This window comes from Arvicanthis niloticus, chromosome 28, assembly GCF_011762505.2.
Source record: "Arvicanthis niloticus isolate mArvNil1 chromosome 28, mArvNil1.pat.X, whole genome shotgun sequence".
In the NCBI taxonomy this organism is placed as follows: domain Eukaryota; kingdom Metazoa; phylum Chordata; class Mammalia; order Rodentia; family Muridae; genus Arvicanthis; species Arvicanthis niloticus.
In genome coordinates, this window is record NC_133436.1 from 9,767,463 (window position 1) to 9,782,854 (window position 15,392).

The window sequence follows — 15,392 nt, forward strand, 5'->3', positions numbered from 1 at the left end:
GGTGCCATCCCAGATGACAGGCATTATTAACTGGATTCTTTTAAAAGCCCCCCCCCCCAAGTCAAAACAATTCACCAAGTGGGCAATGAGATGACAAGGACATTTCAAGGGTTCCCAGTCACCATGGCATTTCTCAGGGGACCCTTGAAATAACCGGAAAGTCAGAAGTTCATGTCACTAGAGGGAGGTGATTTCTTCTCAAAGGACCCAAAACCCATAATTTAAACTTGGCACACATGTAATTGATCTTTTTTGATCTGCAAAATTTTATTAAGCAATAGCTGGACAAATCTTACAATTTCAAATCACCAAGAAAAAAATGAGATTGACTCGTTTCAATTTTAAAGGCAAAATAATTTGGACCAACTACATCATTCTGAATGCAAACTATTAATCCCTTCTAGAATACTTCCTGGACGATCTAGTACACAAAATACATACAAAGGTAGGCAAATAAGGGAGAGCCATTGAGATGCAATGGTGACTCTCAACAGATCTTGTTTGGAAGGTTAAAGCAAAATGCTGAATTTTAAAATGAAATAAAAAAAAAAGTTAAAAAACAAACGCTGGAGGGGCTGATGTGATGAAACAGCGCGCGCTGTTCCCCAAGTGTGGACAAGAACATGCTGGTAGTCTTGTTTGGTCTGTGACCTATGCACCCCACATTGCACATTTATGGGGATTAAAAACATGACAGAGAAGAAGAAAGACAGATGCCAGCAGTAGCAATAGTAGTAAACTCAGAAACTATGCCCAAATTTATAGTACTAAAATAATGCATTTATAAACAAATGCAAACAATACACCTTTGGTAAATAATATAGTGCCTTTTCCACTCAAATGTATAACCCATGCTTTTCTACAACAGGAGAAAAAAATTATCTACAATAAACAAGATCTTAAAATCTTACCCTTCCCCTTAAAATTGACTTATAAACAGAAAATATAGAAACAAAGTCACAAGAGAACTGCACAAAGCTGAAGAAAATGGAAACAAAGTAAGTCACAATCCTCCAGAGTTTATCACAGTGGTGTAGACTTCTGAACTGTATGCTACCATAAACTCCCAGAAACTCAAATGCCAGTTCAAACCCAGCTAATATTGTCAACCTGTCCATAGCCACGGGACATCATGGGCTCCCTTTAGTGTAACACTATCACACACGAGCACACCAAAGGTGGCAAGCGTTTACCAGCACTCTTCTTTCTGAACCCACTCCCAGTTTTATACCCACATAATGTCTTGTTTTACTTGAGCATGTCCACTGAGTAGAACACACTCACAGGGGACTTCCACTGTACTTAGATTGATGCTTCTTTAGTTTTTAGTAGAATAAACATTATTCTAAATACATTTAGGGGTAAACCTGCTGGTTTCTGTTCAGGAGACAGTAGACAGCTTATAGACTCATGAGAACTATTTTTCTACACAGATACCACGTTTTGAAACATACTCTCACCTTGTGAAGGGGAAGAGGAGCTGCTGAATTTTGAGCTCCCAGGCTCCTGGAGAATGTAGTGTTTATGCTTGTCTAGGCAAGCCTTTTCATTTAAGAGATGGACAAAAGGAGGCCAGACACCCCAGGGCCTTGCCCAAAGTCACTCTCTGTCCCGGTGGCAGGACAATTCGACCTTGAGCCCCTGACCTTTGATTACAGAATGAACATTACACAGGGTGCAGGTCTGTGGATGAGAAGTACCAAAACGCAAAAGTGTTTGCTTTGTATGTCCATTAGAGCTGAATACTTCCAGCTGCGGTGGCCCCAGCTTTTCTCAGGCTATACATTCAAATGGGTAGTGTATATACACCCACAACTTTTGTTTTGATGATACTAGAGCCAAATAAATTTAACAGTAGTTTTCATGTTGGTTAATATACTCTTTTTCCTACAGGCCTTTATGTAGCTGACTGTTTTTGATTTAGGGATCCAATGGGACATTGGGACATTTACAAATTGCTATCAATAACCATAAAGTACCTAGAATTCTGTTACTTAAAGACTTAATTTGAGCAGAATTTAATCAAGAGATGTTGACTGGAAGAAGCCATTACCTTAAATGATATGATCACAACTGCTGCAGCCAGCAGCCTACTGCCCAGGTGGAAGCTGAGACTCACTCTGACTGGTCGAGGAGTCTAGTGAGGGGCAGGAGTTCTCGCAGCTCACAGGTCAAGCACTGTTCAAGGCCACAAGCCTACATCTCCATGGCAGAAAGTATCTTTTAGGGATTTCCTCCATATCTGTTTTTATTTAGCAAAGTTGTAAGTATAACTTTTGCATTTTTGAAAAGGCCAGTTTAACTAAAAAAAAAAAAAAAAATCAAACAAAACCAAACCTCAAACTTGAAGATTATTTACTAAGGGCCTCTCTTGAGACTCTTATCTTAGACATCTCACCCTTCCTTGTGTCCTATCACATTTTATTTTTAATTAACATTTTCAAAATAAGAAATACTATCTTAGGGTATGCTTTCTTAAAGAAATAGCCTATTTTGCATACAATCAATACTGAGATAAAGAGTAAATTTATTTTTTTAAGGGATTAATAAGATTTTCTCCCAACTCTCAAGAAAGTTACAAAGCACCCAGCCACCCCCCCAAAAAATCTTGTCATAGTCTCTTTATTTTTTGCAGCAAAATCTATTGCCAACAAATAAGTCATTACAAAGGTACTATTTTTCTAAATAAATAATAAAATGGGCACAAATCACCAATACATAGCAACAAAATAGTTCCCAAGAATACTATAAAGAGCAAGATAAATAACTATCTCTTAGACCACAAAACAAAGAAAATTGTATTTAAATTATTCCATAAACAGGCTACAACAGTATTGCACAACTAAGATAAGCACTGAGACATCTTATCAAGCTACAGGAACTTACGTAAACACAGTAACTCTGAATATACTGTTCAACTTGTTCTGGGACAACTGACCCATATAAGAATCAGCTCCCATATTTTAAATTATAAAATGGAAAACTCCAGTATCAGCTGGGAGATGTTCTTGTCCATATTTCTTTGAAATTTAGAAAAAATAATGAGTAATTTAATTTTGCTCAGGTAAAGAAATCAGACAATTTCTTTTGTAATTCTTAAACCAAACACAAGGAGGAGGAAGAGGAGGAGGAAGAGGAGGAAAAAGAGGAAGAGGAGGGGGAAACCAAAACAATGTTTAAGCTGAAAAGAATTTCCTGTAGCTTCTTCCACTTGCCAGATTTCAAATAAAATCCAACTCAAAAGTCAAAGCTCTTGTGCTCTGGGAATAAGCATCACAGGTAGCAGCAGCAACAAGAACTCGGTCTTACTACAAGGTCTGGGTATGTGCCCGGGTGTGTTCCCATGAGAAGAAGTTTCGCAAAGATGCTACAGGCAGAGTGAATAAAGCACAGACAGTTTTAACACGGCTTTCCCGTGGCTCATCTTTTAGTACAGCCTACACACCCAGCAAGAGTTCTTTTTTTCCTTTACAGCATATTGTGGAGTTTTCCCCAAAGATTTTACCATGACCCTATCTTTTAATATCCTGGGAAATGCATACATTTTTTATTACACTCTAATTGTAGGAAAGCATTCAAATCAACTGAATTTTAATGTGGACAAGGAAAGGAAAGGTGTAGCTGCAAATCAAGTCTCATTCATGTTTTAGAAAAGACAGAGCAATAGGATCTGAAGAGAAAGACGGCTACAGTAAATGTTCCAGATTCAAACAAGGAAGTAAGGAGAACAAAGGCTGTTTCCTGACCGTGGAGGGAGGTACCTGGTAACTGCACAGTCTAATGACTGTGATGTAGCCCAGCTCTACCCCAGCCTGGACCTGCCTACTGACTGAAGTCTCTTACCTTCTTCCAAAGTCAGATGGGCTTAACTCTGACACAAGAAACCAGTGGGGTTTCCAACTAGTATCCTTGGGAAACAATCCTTGCATAAGCCACACCCGCAGCCCAGTCTGTACGTGAGCCTGTCTCCACAGGCAGTGTCTTCCTCACACACTGCCTAGCAAATCACATCATCTACCGTGGCTTATATGAGCAGAGCACAAGGCATTTGCATATGTGTCCCTCATTCATCCAGGTACCTTTTAGTGAGCAGCACACATTTGTGACTGAAATGCTGTCCTCCCTAGCCCAATACAAGCTGAATCTTCCAGAGTTTTGGTTGTGTTTAAAAAAAATTTTTTTTTTTCACAAGTGATAATATTGGAAGGGTAACAGAAGCCAGATGACATGAACACTAACACTCCCTATACTTAAAAGAAGAGAAAGGTTGAGCAATCTGTCTTCTTTGCAAAGGCCCTTAATCCTAGTCATGAGAAGTAAATTCAGTACAAAATTCTGTAGCCAAGCTACTTTGCCTTCAAGAACACAAGATACTTCAAATTCTTGGCTTCCAAACACCACTCTATCAAAAGAAAAGACACAATAAAGGTTAACTGAACAAACGACCATGCCTACAGATCTTCTGGCCTGCTGGCTTCCTCTACCGCCGTGGTCTCTGGTCTCCTCAGGTAGTAGCAGCATGAGCTCTGCCTCCAAAGGCTCCTGCCAGGTCTCCTCCCGCATCTGTCTCTTCATTTTAGGCGCTGAGTCACATTGGCCAAGGCAACAGCAAAAGCCTGAACAGCTGAGAAGGGGTACTGGAAGTCTAGGATGTATGCGTTACCATCAATCCGTCCGAACTGCATCACCTAGGGGAGGATGCAGGAAGCAAACACACAAAAAGAAAGTGAGACAACAGCCAGTTGTGCCTGCTCCAAGGGAAGCAGAGTGCAGTCCAGGAGAGAGTTCTAGAAACTCAAGTAACTGAATCTGATGGGCTTCAAGATCTAACTACAGGTTTACAGGAAACAGGACAGAGGACCCTGGTTGATAACGTAGGGGACAGGAGCTCATATGGAGCACTACAGGGAAGATCAAGTGGGTTCTCTGGGGAAAAGAAAGACTCTACCACACTGAGAGACTTCAGAGATGTGCCAACTTTGTTAAAGGTCTCTGTCTCAGAGCAGGCCTCACTGGTGACTTTCTAGAGTACCAGCTCCCTCTCCTCTATGCTCCTTGTCCTGCTCAACTTGTGACTTTGCCACTTCCTGTGGCCTTAAAACATGAGATGACTGCACTACAGCATAGGATACACACCCATTTCCTTGTGGTCTTCTCCCATCTTAACAGTTACTTCCATGTCTCTCACTAGTCCCATTTCACTTAGGATAAGGGTTGGCAAGTTTTCTGTAAAGTGCTGTTAAACACTTTAGGCCCTGTAATTCATATGCTCTGCAGAAACACTTAATTTTGCTCATGTGAGAGGAAAGTACTTGTACAATTTATTAGGCAGAACTGTATATAAATAATACCTTATTTACAAACAGGATAGGGGCTACATGGATATACAGGCCAGTTTGTCAATTCTTGGCTTAGAAACTGGCAGGCACACAGCAGGCAGTAAAAATATTTGATGAATTAATTAAGTAAAAATGAAATTTAAAATGGAAGGGCCTCCTAGTATGGTCAGGAGATGAAGTGAGGTGGCAGGGCTACAGAGGCCACCATGCTGTGACAAGCACTGTCTTGTCATCTGTGTCTTCATCTGTACCAGGGAGACTTCCGTTCTATTAGAGAACTGGAGGATGACGTAGCAATAAACACAGAGAGAAATAAGCAAACAATAACTAGATAATGAAAATATTGAGGAAAACTCATAAAAAGTACAGCTGTGAATCACTCAGTGTAGAGGTTTGAAAGGTGTGTGTTTGAATGCTTGGCCATAGGAAGTGTTACTATTAGGAGATCTGGCCTTGTTGGAGGTGGGGTGCGGGGCTTTACGGTCTCCTGTGCTTATGCTAAGCCCAGTGTGGCCGAGTTTCTTTATGCCTGCAGATCGAGACGTGGAACCTCCTTCTCCAGTACCATGTCTGCCTGTGCAATGCCATGCTTTCCCTCTGGTAATGGACTAAACCTCTGCAACTGTGAGCCAGCTCCAAGGAAATGTTTTCCTTTCTAAGAGTTGCCTTTGTCATGGTGTCTCTGCACAGCAGTAACACCCTAAGGCACTCAGTAACATAGTGCAGTCATGAGTACCTACAACTCACACTGGGAAAGTAGGGGTAGCTGGCATGTGTACCAATGATGTAGGGAAGGCAGGGCTGACGAACATACCATCCTTCCACAGCTGATAATGAACAGCTGGGAAGGAGTACTGTATATATTACAGTCAGTCTGTCCAAGCTACACTGTCTTGGGGCCAAGGTGGTGGGAAGCAAAGCCATGAAATGAAAAAGTAGGAAAGAGGTAACTAAGTCTGCCAGCTCCTGAGGGAAGCAGACAGCACAGTCCACTAGAGTGACTCAGGAAGGCAACACGTGATGGCTAAACTACAAGTGTCAATAAATAAGAATATATGGTTTTTTGCAAATATAATGACAGATAGTAGAAAACACCGAACTCTAGGAGGCACCTGCAACTGAAGGGCAGGCAGTGAGGGTACTCGTGGGGTTGTGCTTGCCCTTTCTAACCATCTGCCTAATGGCTCACACATCACTTGGATTTAAATGCTTGCTCCCAGAGTTCAAGGCGCTGGCCCCAAGTGCTCAGCGGCCACAGGCCATAATCTCCTTACCTGCCGTCCCTCCAACTCGATCTGGAAGTTCTTGGCAGACTCCTGGGTCACCCTTCCTCCAAAGTCTAGCTGGTACACCTGTGTGGCTTCATTCCACAGAGGCTGCTTGTTGGCCATCACATACACAAAGCCCTGGCTGCCCAGGCGCCCGTCTTCCTTCTCACTGGCTTTGCGGCACTTGAATTCCTCCAGCTCACTGGCCGTCCGCAGGCTCCTCTTGCTTTTCCACCCCTTCTTGCTGCCCTGGCTTTGGTTCATCAGCTCATCCCCACTGATGAACAGCTCGGGCTCACTCTCTGAGCTGTCCTGGAACTCGTTCGTCTTGTTCAACTTCTTTGACTTCAGTTGGTCTTTCTGACTTTTCACTTTCTTCTTCTCTCTCCCTAGGCGGGGGCTGGAGATGAGAGAATTAAAGTCACTCAAAGTCCTAGCATCCTTTTTTACTTTGCCCTCAGTGATGGCCTGAACGCTTCCTTCCTCCGCTCGGCTATCCAGGCGCTTCCGGTTCTTCTTCCCAAATTTTTCTGTTCTCTGGGGAACAGGGCTTTCTGTCAGAGAGAGGACTTCTTGGAAATTGTCTGCAGTCTCTACCATCACCTCTGTGCCCATGTGGCTTTGGAGCTCGGCAGGTGGCGGGGACACAAGAGGCTTCTCCACCACTAAGTGGGGCTTGGAGGGGAGAGTGCCCTGGGCATTCTGCATGGGTGGGCAGGTGCTGTAGGGATTCCAAGGGTGCAAGGCGATGGGTGGTAGCTGTAAACTGGAGCATGTGCTGCTTCCTGGATATGTGGGGGGCAAGGTGCAATAGGAAAGGCTGGGTGGGTATGCTGGCTGAAGTCCGACAGCAGACTCCTGTTGTGCAAACTGGGCTGGGGACAGGGCATCCTTAGGGGAGCATGGGGCTTGTACTCCAGGCAAGGAGGGGTTGTTATAGCTGCCTGGATATGGCACTCCCATCCCATAGCCTGTCTGGAAGGTGGCAGTAGGGCTGGATGGAGACTTGGGAGACACAAAGGGCACTCGAGCCACATCCAGGTGCTGGCCTTGCCCTAGCATTAGAGGGGACAGTTTTAAGGGGTTGGGCACTGTAGGTTGTGCTGTCCTTTCCTGGGGAACCCAAACGTCCTCACCCAGCACAGGGTCCCACTGGTAAGGGGGAGGCCGCTTCATCGTGACAGCAGCTTCAGGAAGTGGGGGATGCCTCAGAGGCTTCTCCAGCTGACAGTGCTGAGACAGGGCCTCGTCCTCCGTGAAGGCCGAGTTGACATAGTCAGTACGATCTCGGGAGGTGTCAGGAGGGCTTAGAAGATTGTAGGAGGACTGGGAGGCCAGTGGGGAGGTGCTCATAGCATGGGCCAGGGCTGCACCTGACTGTGAGCTGGGCCCTGCTCCACTGCACTGGCTGCAGGTGTATAGGGCAGGTGGAGGCCTTGCTGGGAGCTGTGCCACCGCCCCACCAGCGCCCCCCTTAGGCTTAGCTGGGGGCTGCAGTGGGGCACGGGAGTTGTCTGCCAGCTGGGCCATCTTAAGTGCAACCTCTCGGTTGTTCCTTCGTAGGGTGGCATGGATGAGACTGTTGTCCAGCCTTTGAGCAGCACTCCGCCCCTGGGCCAGCTGGCTAGCAATGTCAGGGTATGGAGGTGGGTCCCCTGTGGGGATGGAGTATCGAGGGACAGTTAGTCGGTTCAGAGTGGCACTGGTACAGGGTTGGGGAACCTTCTTCTCAGTGGCTGTGAGTCTCAAGGTGGCAGAAGTGCCTGGGCCCGGAAGAGTGTAGGTGTTCTGGGAGCAGAGCATCCGAGTGCGGGGCCGGCACACCTCTTCCACATTGCCGCTGCTGTCAAAGGTGGTGATCCTCTCATAGCCTAGAGGAGGCTGGTAATGTGCTGCTGTAGGGTACAGGGAGAAGTCACCCTTCTTCAAACATACATCCACTGGGGGCTGTGGTGGTGGCAGAGGGGGTGGGGGTGCAGCCGTGGTGGGGGCAGCAGGGATAGTTCCTGGGTACGGGGGTGGGGGATTCATCTTTGCCACCTGGACCTCCTGCGGGGCACTGAAAACCACTGCATCCCCCTCGGCAGCCAGCTGAGGCACTGGCCGCAGGGCCTTGGCTGACTTCTGCAGGTGCTCGTGGTCCCGATCTCCATGGTCCACTGCAGGCAGTTGCATAGGCCCCTGTGGTGGTGGTGGCGGCGGTGGTGGCAAAGGCAACTGAGGAGGATTCTGAATGATGCGGCCCATTTCTACACCTCCAAAAATTACCTGTCCAGGATTGGAGTACCGGCTGGAGACTGGGTACTGGGTAGCAGCATCACCTGCATGCTCTACTGACCCTACAGCTGTGGTCTGATTGGTCAAGACATCCAACTGCACATTTTGATTGGCCAGCAGAGACTGCACCAGCCCTATGCTCTGTGTGGGAGACAAAGCTTGAGCAGAGCTGTGGATTGGTGCAATAGGGATGTTCACCGTACAAGGTGGGTTGTTTTCAGGGACACCTGATGCTCCTGTAACTGTAAAACAAACAAACAAACAAACAAACAAACAAACAAAGAATTGGTTGCAAAACAGTGTCATAGAACTATGTCAGAATAAGATACATGGTTAAACATATCTAATCTTTTCCAAGCAAAATATAATCACTAAGACTGAGATGTGTTTGCTTGGAGACAACGGGTCTCTTCACAAAGCCTCGCTAACATTTCTGGAAGAACAGAGCCAACTGAGGAGGGGAGGAGGGTGCAGCATGGCCTGTCTGTTGAACATGGGCTAAGGTACTGTCAAACATCTCAATGAACATGTTTGAACCTTCTGAATTTGGTACCACATGCTTGCATGATACCAATACACATAAATGTCTAAAGGGCTCTTTAGTGGTTTTGCTTATTAAACGCCTATGTAAAATAAAGTGGAACCACCAAAGAAAAGAATCCCCTAAAACAGGCATATTAGCTGAATGCCCTTCGCCAATTTACTGTTTTTTAGCATTTCAAACAGTATTTAAGGCACAGCCAACCAATAAAAGCATGTGAATATTCCATTTACTATTCAGTGGTCACTTCATGAACCACGAATATGTATCAACTGTGACTGTAGGCAGGTGCCTGATCAGAGCCACATTCTGCGTCCCTGTTGGCAGTGGTGCTGACTCTAGCTTTGCTCCCATCAGCCTACTAAGTGGCTGTATCTCTTCCTCAGAGCACACTGTCACAGGCCCAGAGGGCTGAAAGGCTGCAGAGCAATAACTGAGCAGCAAACAGGATCTAACAGGCTTATTATATAGGATGGCTGACTTTACCCAAACAGTTGAATGTGGCCAACAAGTTACCACAAGTTACACCTGGCCTTGGAGCCTCTTCGCTGGGACCTCCCCTGAGACAGTTCATCCTCTGGCTATAGGCATCTGGTTCCACCTCAGGCTTCTTAACATTCGTACACTGATCTCTCTTTGAAATACTCTGTGTCTCCAGGGAGGAGTGACTTCAGTTATCTCCCTCTCCAATGCAGAGCCTCTGTAGATTCATAATCCCTGACTGTGAGCCCCGAGACAGTGCACTTCATCCTCTAACAGAGAAGTAAACACACACACACACACACACACACACACACACACACACACCCAGCCACTGTAGCAACTTAACTGTAGAGAAAACTCTAATCACTGCATCTGGGACAGCAAAGAGATTATCAAGGGAAAGGATGAGCCATGTCCAGACCAGAGACTGAAATGGCAGAGCATGTGTCAAGCTACCCACCCAAGTTCATTCACCAAAGGGCAGGTGCTGGTGTAAAAGCAGAGTCAGGGTCTACAAAACGTGTACTTAAAAAGTAAGAATGTTTCTCAAGTGCCCTTGAGCAATTGAGAATAGTAAGATACAACTCATTGAAAACACTGGAAAACACTCTGACTTGGGAATAAAACAAGATCATTTAACAACCCCTGCTAGAGCTTTCCTCCTCAAGTCGCTTCTGGTCACAGTGTTTACTTAAGCAATGGAAAGCAAAGAAAGGCAACACATGATGTGAGAGACGCTCTGTGAACTGTCACTTGTCACTGCCATCTAAACCACACATGCTCTGGGAGTTTCCTTCCTGCCAAAAAGCACGCCCAGCAGTTTTCCTCCTAGGATACACTATGCCCTTGCATGATCCACTAAGAGAGGGATTGTGACAGATCAGCCTAAGTATGTGACACACCTGGTAAGTCATCTTCATCTTCACTGAAAACGTTTGGGTTGAAGACAGGCAGATTAATATAGTCCATGGAAATCTTCCTAACTTCCGGGAGATAAATGGTCATCTGCCGAGGCTGGAGGTGCAGTAGGCTGGTTTTATAGATGACTGGTGAGAGGAAGGAGGACACGGTTAGTGGAGGCATGCCAGAGGGGAGCCAGGAGGGAGTAGAGGCGCTGGGTGCTGCTGCTGGCAGCCCATCTGCAGGCTGCACCGGGAGCTGGAGTGGAGGAGCTCTAGTGTCTTCTGAGGAACACAATGTGGGACCGGAAAGCTCTTGTCTGTCTACAGAACCACAATTTGAAATGCCAAAGACATGCCTTGGACTTATCCTTCCTTGCAATGAGCAGACCCAGGGGAAAAAGTCTTTAGAAGCTTCGTTTGTAGCCAGAAAGGGAATTGAGTTCAAATAGTGCAGCTGAGAGTGCTACACGCAGGAGAGCAGGAGACTGGGGTACCATGGAGGCGTGGGGAGGCGCTGGTGTTCAGGGTGAAGTCTTACTGAGTCTCACCTACAGAGATCTGTACAGGGATTTATAGTACTCCCTCCCAGATTTATAGTCTGTTTAAACCTTAAGACTTAACTTGAAGAACACGGCTAAGAGGATGTCTAAGTTGGAAATAAAATAGTTAGAAAAGATAAAATTAATTTTAAAATGTGATCTAAGTTTCACAAGCAGGTTAAAAGCAAGATTAGGTTTCTATCAACTCTCTTTTATGTTTAAATGTTTATTAATTATTATCATTATTAATTTAATCATGTGTGTGGCATGTGTGTGCCCTGATACATGTGTGGGGGGCAGTTCTATCTTACCACCTCACAGATTTAGGAGATTAAACTTAGGTTGCCTGGCCTTTGAGCCTTTGCCCACTGGGCAAGCTCAGTGATCCATCTTTTATGTTCACTACTCTTTCCTGTGAAACTATACACAAAGGTACTTTAACGGCATTTTCAGTTAGAAAAGCCACATCCTGCGACTACCTGGCTCTGGGCCTGACAATCCAGTGCTGCTCTAGAAGCTGTGGCTTTGCTGAGCTGAAGCTGCTGCTTGAGGTGTCTTTCGTACCCACAGTCTCATTACACTTACCCACAAAACACAGTATGAAATTTGGTGGAAAAGTTCTATGTTGTCCTGAGTTAGTACAGAAGTATTGTCCAGAGCAATAAAGAACATTTTTTTTTTTTTTTTTTAACATTGAGGAATGATTACAAGCATAATTTGCCTCTATTGGGGCAAAACCATGCTGACAGCAGTAAGGAGGATGACAGCTCTTTCTTTCTCCCACCCTCTTTCCTTCTCTCTCCTCGTCTTTCTTCCCTCTTCTCTGGTGTCTCTTTCTCTCGCCCTCTCTCCTTCCATTTCTTCTCCCCCAACTCACTATGAACCATCCTTTAACACTTCTGAATTTATGACAATACTTAGGTTATGTAAAAAAATTAAAAAGAAAGGAATCTCCTGGCTCAGTCACAGCCACCATGGCTCTGTGTACCCCATGCCACGGGTTTTAACAAGGACTACAGGTCACCAAATACATGAGCAAGCCCTGACACAGCCAGTGAGTTTCTGGGACCATTAGCAAGTAGATCAAGCTCATGTGGGTGTCACATGTCACAGGATTTGGAGGTGTGTAGCTTCCTGCCCGGGATCAGCAGAGCATGGAGATGAGTTAAACTGAGGGTGGGAAGGCTACATAGTGAGAACTTGTCTCAGAAGGGGAGGAGTGGAGGGGGAGGTAGCAAGAAGAGGAGGAGAGGTGAGTAACAACACACTAGCTGCCAGGAGGAGAGAGGCTGCCAATGATGACGCCAGACCCACTTGCTGTCCTCTCCCTCAGTATGTCTCTGTACTGAACTTACTGCCCCCACCCCGCCCACGGGCTAGCCTGTTCTAACTGAAGGAAACAAATGAGTAAATATAAGGAATAATAGGGGATACTCACTTTCCCAGCCCATGAGAGCATCATACATTGTATTTGAGATTAATAAGGTAACATGAATAGTATACTTCCTAAAATCCAAAACTTGTTTTGTCTAATATAATCAGGTGGGGAATTCTTTAGGCTTGGTCACAGCAGCTATATGGAACAACTGCTCTTTAAAAAAGTCATTGGTTAGGAGAACAGTGATCCCAGTGCTGTGTCAGGAAGCCTTGGTCCTGACAGGCTGCTAACTCACACTACAACAGCACAGGCCCCTGGGGACAGCCAAGGCTCCCACTTAAGTATCCCTAACTGGCTTAACTATGGATCTACTCACAAGAAGAGAAGGACAGAATTTTGAAAAGATACATTAAATAAATCTTCACCTCAATTCTCTCTCCCAATCTTTATGTTAGGAAGACTAAATTCTCAGAGGCTTACTAAGGTGGAGGTAATGGTGACATTTAACAAGTTTGTAGGGCATAGGTGAGTAACTCAACATTCTGTAGTCATCAGAGAGCTTCCAGAGCACTGAAATATCCTAAGGAATCCCTGTGGAGACAAGGGAGCTGCGCCATGCGAGAAAGTGAGGGGAGAAAAGGAGGATCCATTGTTCATGCATAAAACTCACATGACGCATGTCACGTCATTTCTTTATCACATTATACACAGCAAGCCTTATTATTTTTTTGTGAGGCCAAGGACTAAATCAATTCAATTTTATATTCTACTTTGGCTTCACTTTTATTTGAACTAAAATCTTCATAATAACAGCTCTAAACATGGTGCTGTTTTAAGAGCATCCTCCAGGTGCACACAAAGCTCGAGGCTTCTGAGCTGGGCTGAGGTGATGATACTAGAGGTCCAACCAGAGCCTCAGCCATGCTGGGCCATGCTGCACTCCATCCTTGATGAAGTTTTAGCATTTGGTTTGCAAGGATAACTTATTTTATAAGCCTGCATAGGATACAACATCTGTAGACAGAATTCTTGAAGAATGATTTAAATTCAGTTATAGAGAGTACATACTGGATCAAGGGCCAAGGCCTGCCTGGTCTCACAAAGAGAGAAAAGTAAGATCAGCAAGTAGGCAAACTAGGAAGACGGGGAGTGGAGATGGGGTTTGGCAAGTCTTCTAGGCTCCGCCCAATGGCTACCTAGCAACAGCTGGCATCTCTGTCAGCCCAGTGCCAGCTAACATGGTGTACAGGAAGCACTGCAGGCTACCCCACCTCTCTAGCACTCTAGTGCTCTTGTCTTCCCCTCCCCCATTCTCTCTTTCTCCCTCTACTCCTTTTCCAGGCCACTTTCCTTTCCTTCAATAAACTTCCTTTTGTATGAGGCCTGTCGCATGGTGGCGATTCCTCAAGAGAACACCTTGGCTGGGCCACTGAGGTGCCTCTCCCACCACAGTGTATCACTGTTTTATAAAACACAGTGGGGGTGGGCAGCGAGCACAGCACAACTGCATGCGAGACCCAGCAAGCGGAAGGAGGCAGCTCTGGAAAGGCTCTGCAGCTAAGCCCACTTCTGCCCGGCCCCTGAGATAAGGTAGTGAGTACTTACTACTCACCTGGACAGGGATCCAAATGAGAAGAAACAAAGCCTGCGTGGGCCCAGCCTCTACTCCCCTCACATAAGTTTTCTCTGTGTCTCAAACCTGTCACAGGCAGATGCTTACCAGATAAGAAAAAGCAAGAACTAAATTATTAAAAGGAGTCAGCTACCTTCTTGGTCTTTAACTTCTCTTTAGAAGTTTCTTGTAATGCAAGAACCTGGGCACTGGAACCTAGATCTGCTCACCACAGCCAAATGTCTAGAAGTCCTTCAAAGTCTTCTACTGGAGACTTTGGCTACTAACACAGAGCTTATCAAAGAACAAATGACAGTACCAAGAACATAAACCAGTGAGTGACGGATCTGTTTCTCTAACATCGAGTGGCTGGAGCCAAGGGGACAGACAGGAATCCTGTACTTTCTTAAGAATTCATTTTCTAATTTAAACTGCCACAGGTTGAAATGGAAACTTTCATTGATTTCCAATGGGACAGCGACAAAACAGAGTGTTTACCTGCACCGAGGTTGGTTGGTAGGAATGCAGCCAAGCCCACAATCTTAAACTTGGTTCCCCAGATATTGGATGTGACCTGAGCAAGATAGTTGTGCTGTGGGGGGAGGGGAAAAGAAAAATAAAAAGAATCTCAGTCTATTTCACACAATTGCCTACTCAGAATGAACACTAACATGTACAAATGTTTACGTAGACATTGCCAGCAACATTCAGTCGCCAACTGATGCCATTTTACAGATCCCAGGTTAACCAGAGCATGATGGGCTGACATTTTCTAGTGGTGGCCACCGAGCTGGGAGTGCTAGCGCTTTCCCAGCATGTCCACAGGTGTTGGTGTGTGTCCACGTGTTCAGTTTTAAATGGGTATGAGCAGCCTGAGAGATGGCTCAGCAGTTAAGAGCGTGTGCTCCATTCCCAGCACCCACATCGGGTGAGTGACTCAAGACCATGTGTAATTCCAATCCCAGGGGATCTGGCCTCAGTGGGTACATGTATGTACCTGGTGCACATAAACACACACAAGCATATATTCATGGATAAATTAAAAAATCTTTT

At 45.4% G+C, this 15,392-nt stretch overlaps 1 protein-coding gene across 1 annotated transcript in view; it reads right to left on the bottom strand.

Moving 5' to 3' along the window:
• Positions 1–242: 242 nt before the first annotated feature.
• Positions 243–15,392, bottom strand: part of Tulp4 (TUB like protein 4) — a 106,458-nt gene continuing 91,308 nt past the window's right edge. The window contains exons 11-14 of the mRNA XM_076926689.1: positions 14,838–14,931; positions 10,811–10,954; positions 6,614–9,126; positions 243–4,688 (exon numbers count right to left, since the gene is read on the bottom strand). Of these exons, the coding sequence (XP_076782804.1) occupies positions 4,572–4,688; positions 6,614–9,126; positions 10,811–10,954; positions 14,838–14,931 (2,868 nt within the window). The 3' untranslated portion in view covers positions 243–4,571. The remainder of the gene's footprint in view (positions 4,689–6,613; positions 9,127–10,810; positions 10,955–14,837; positions 14,932–15,392) is intronic.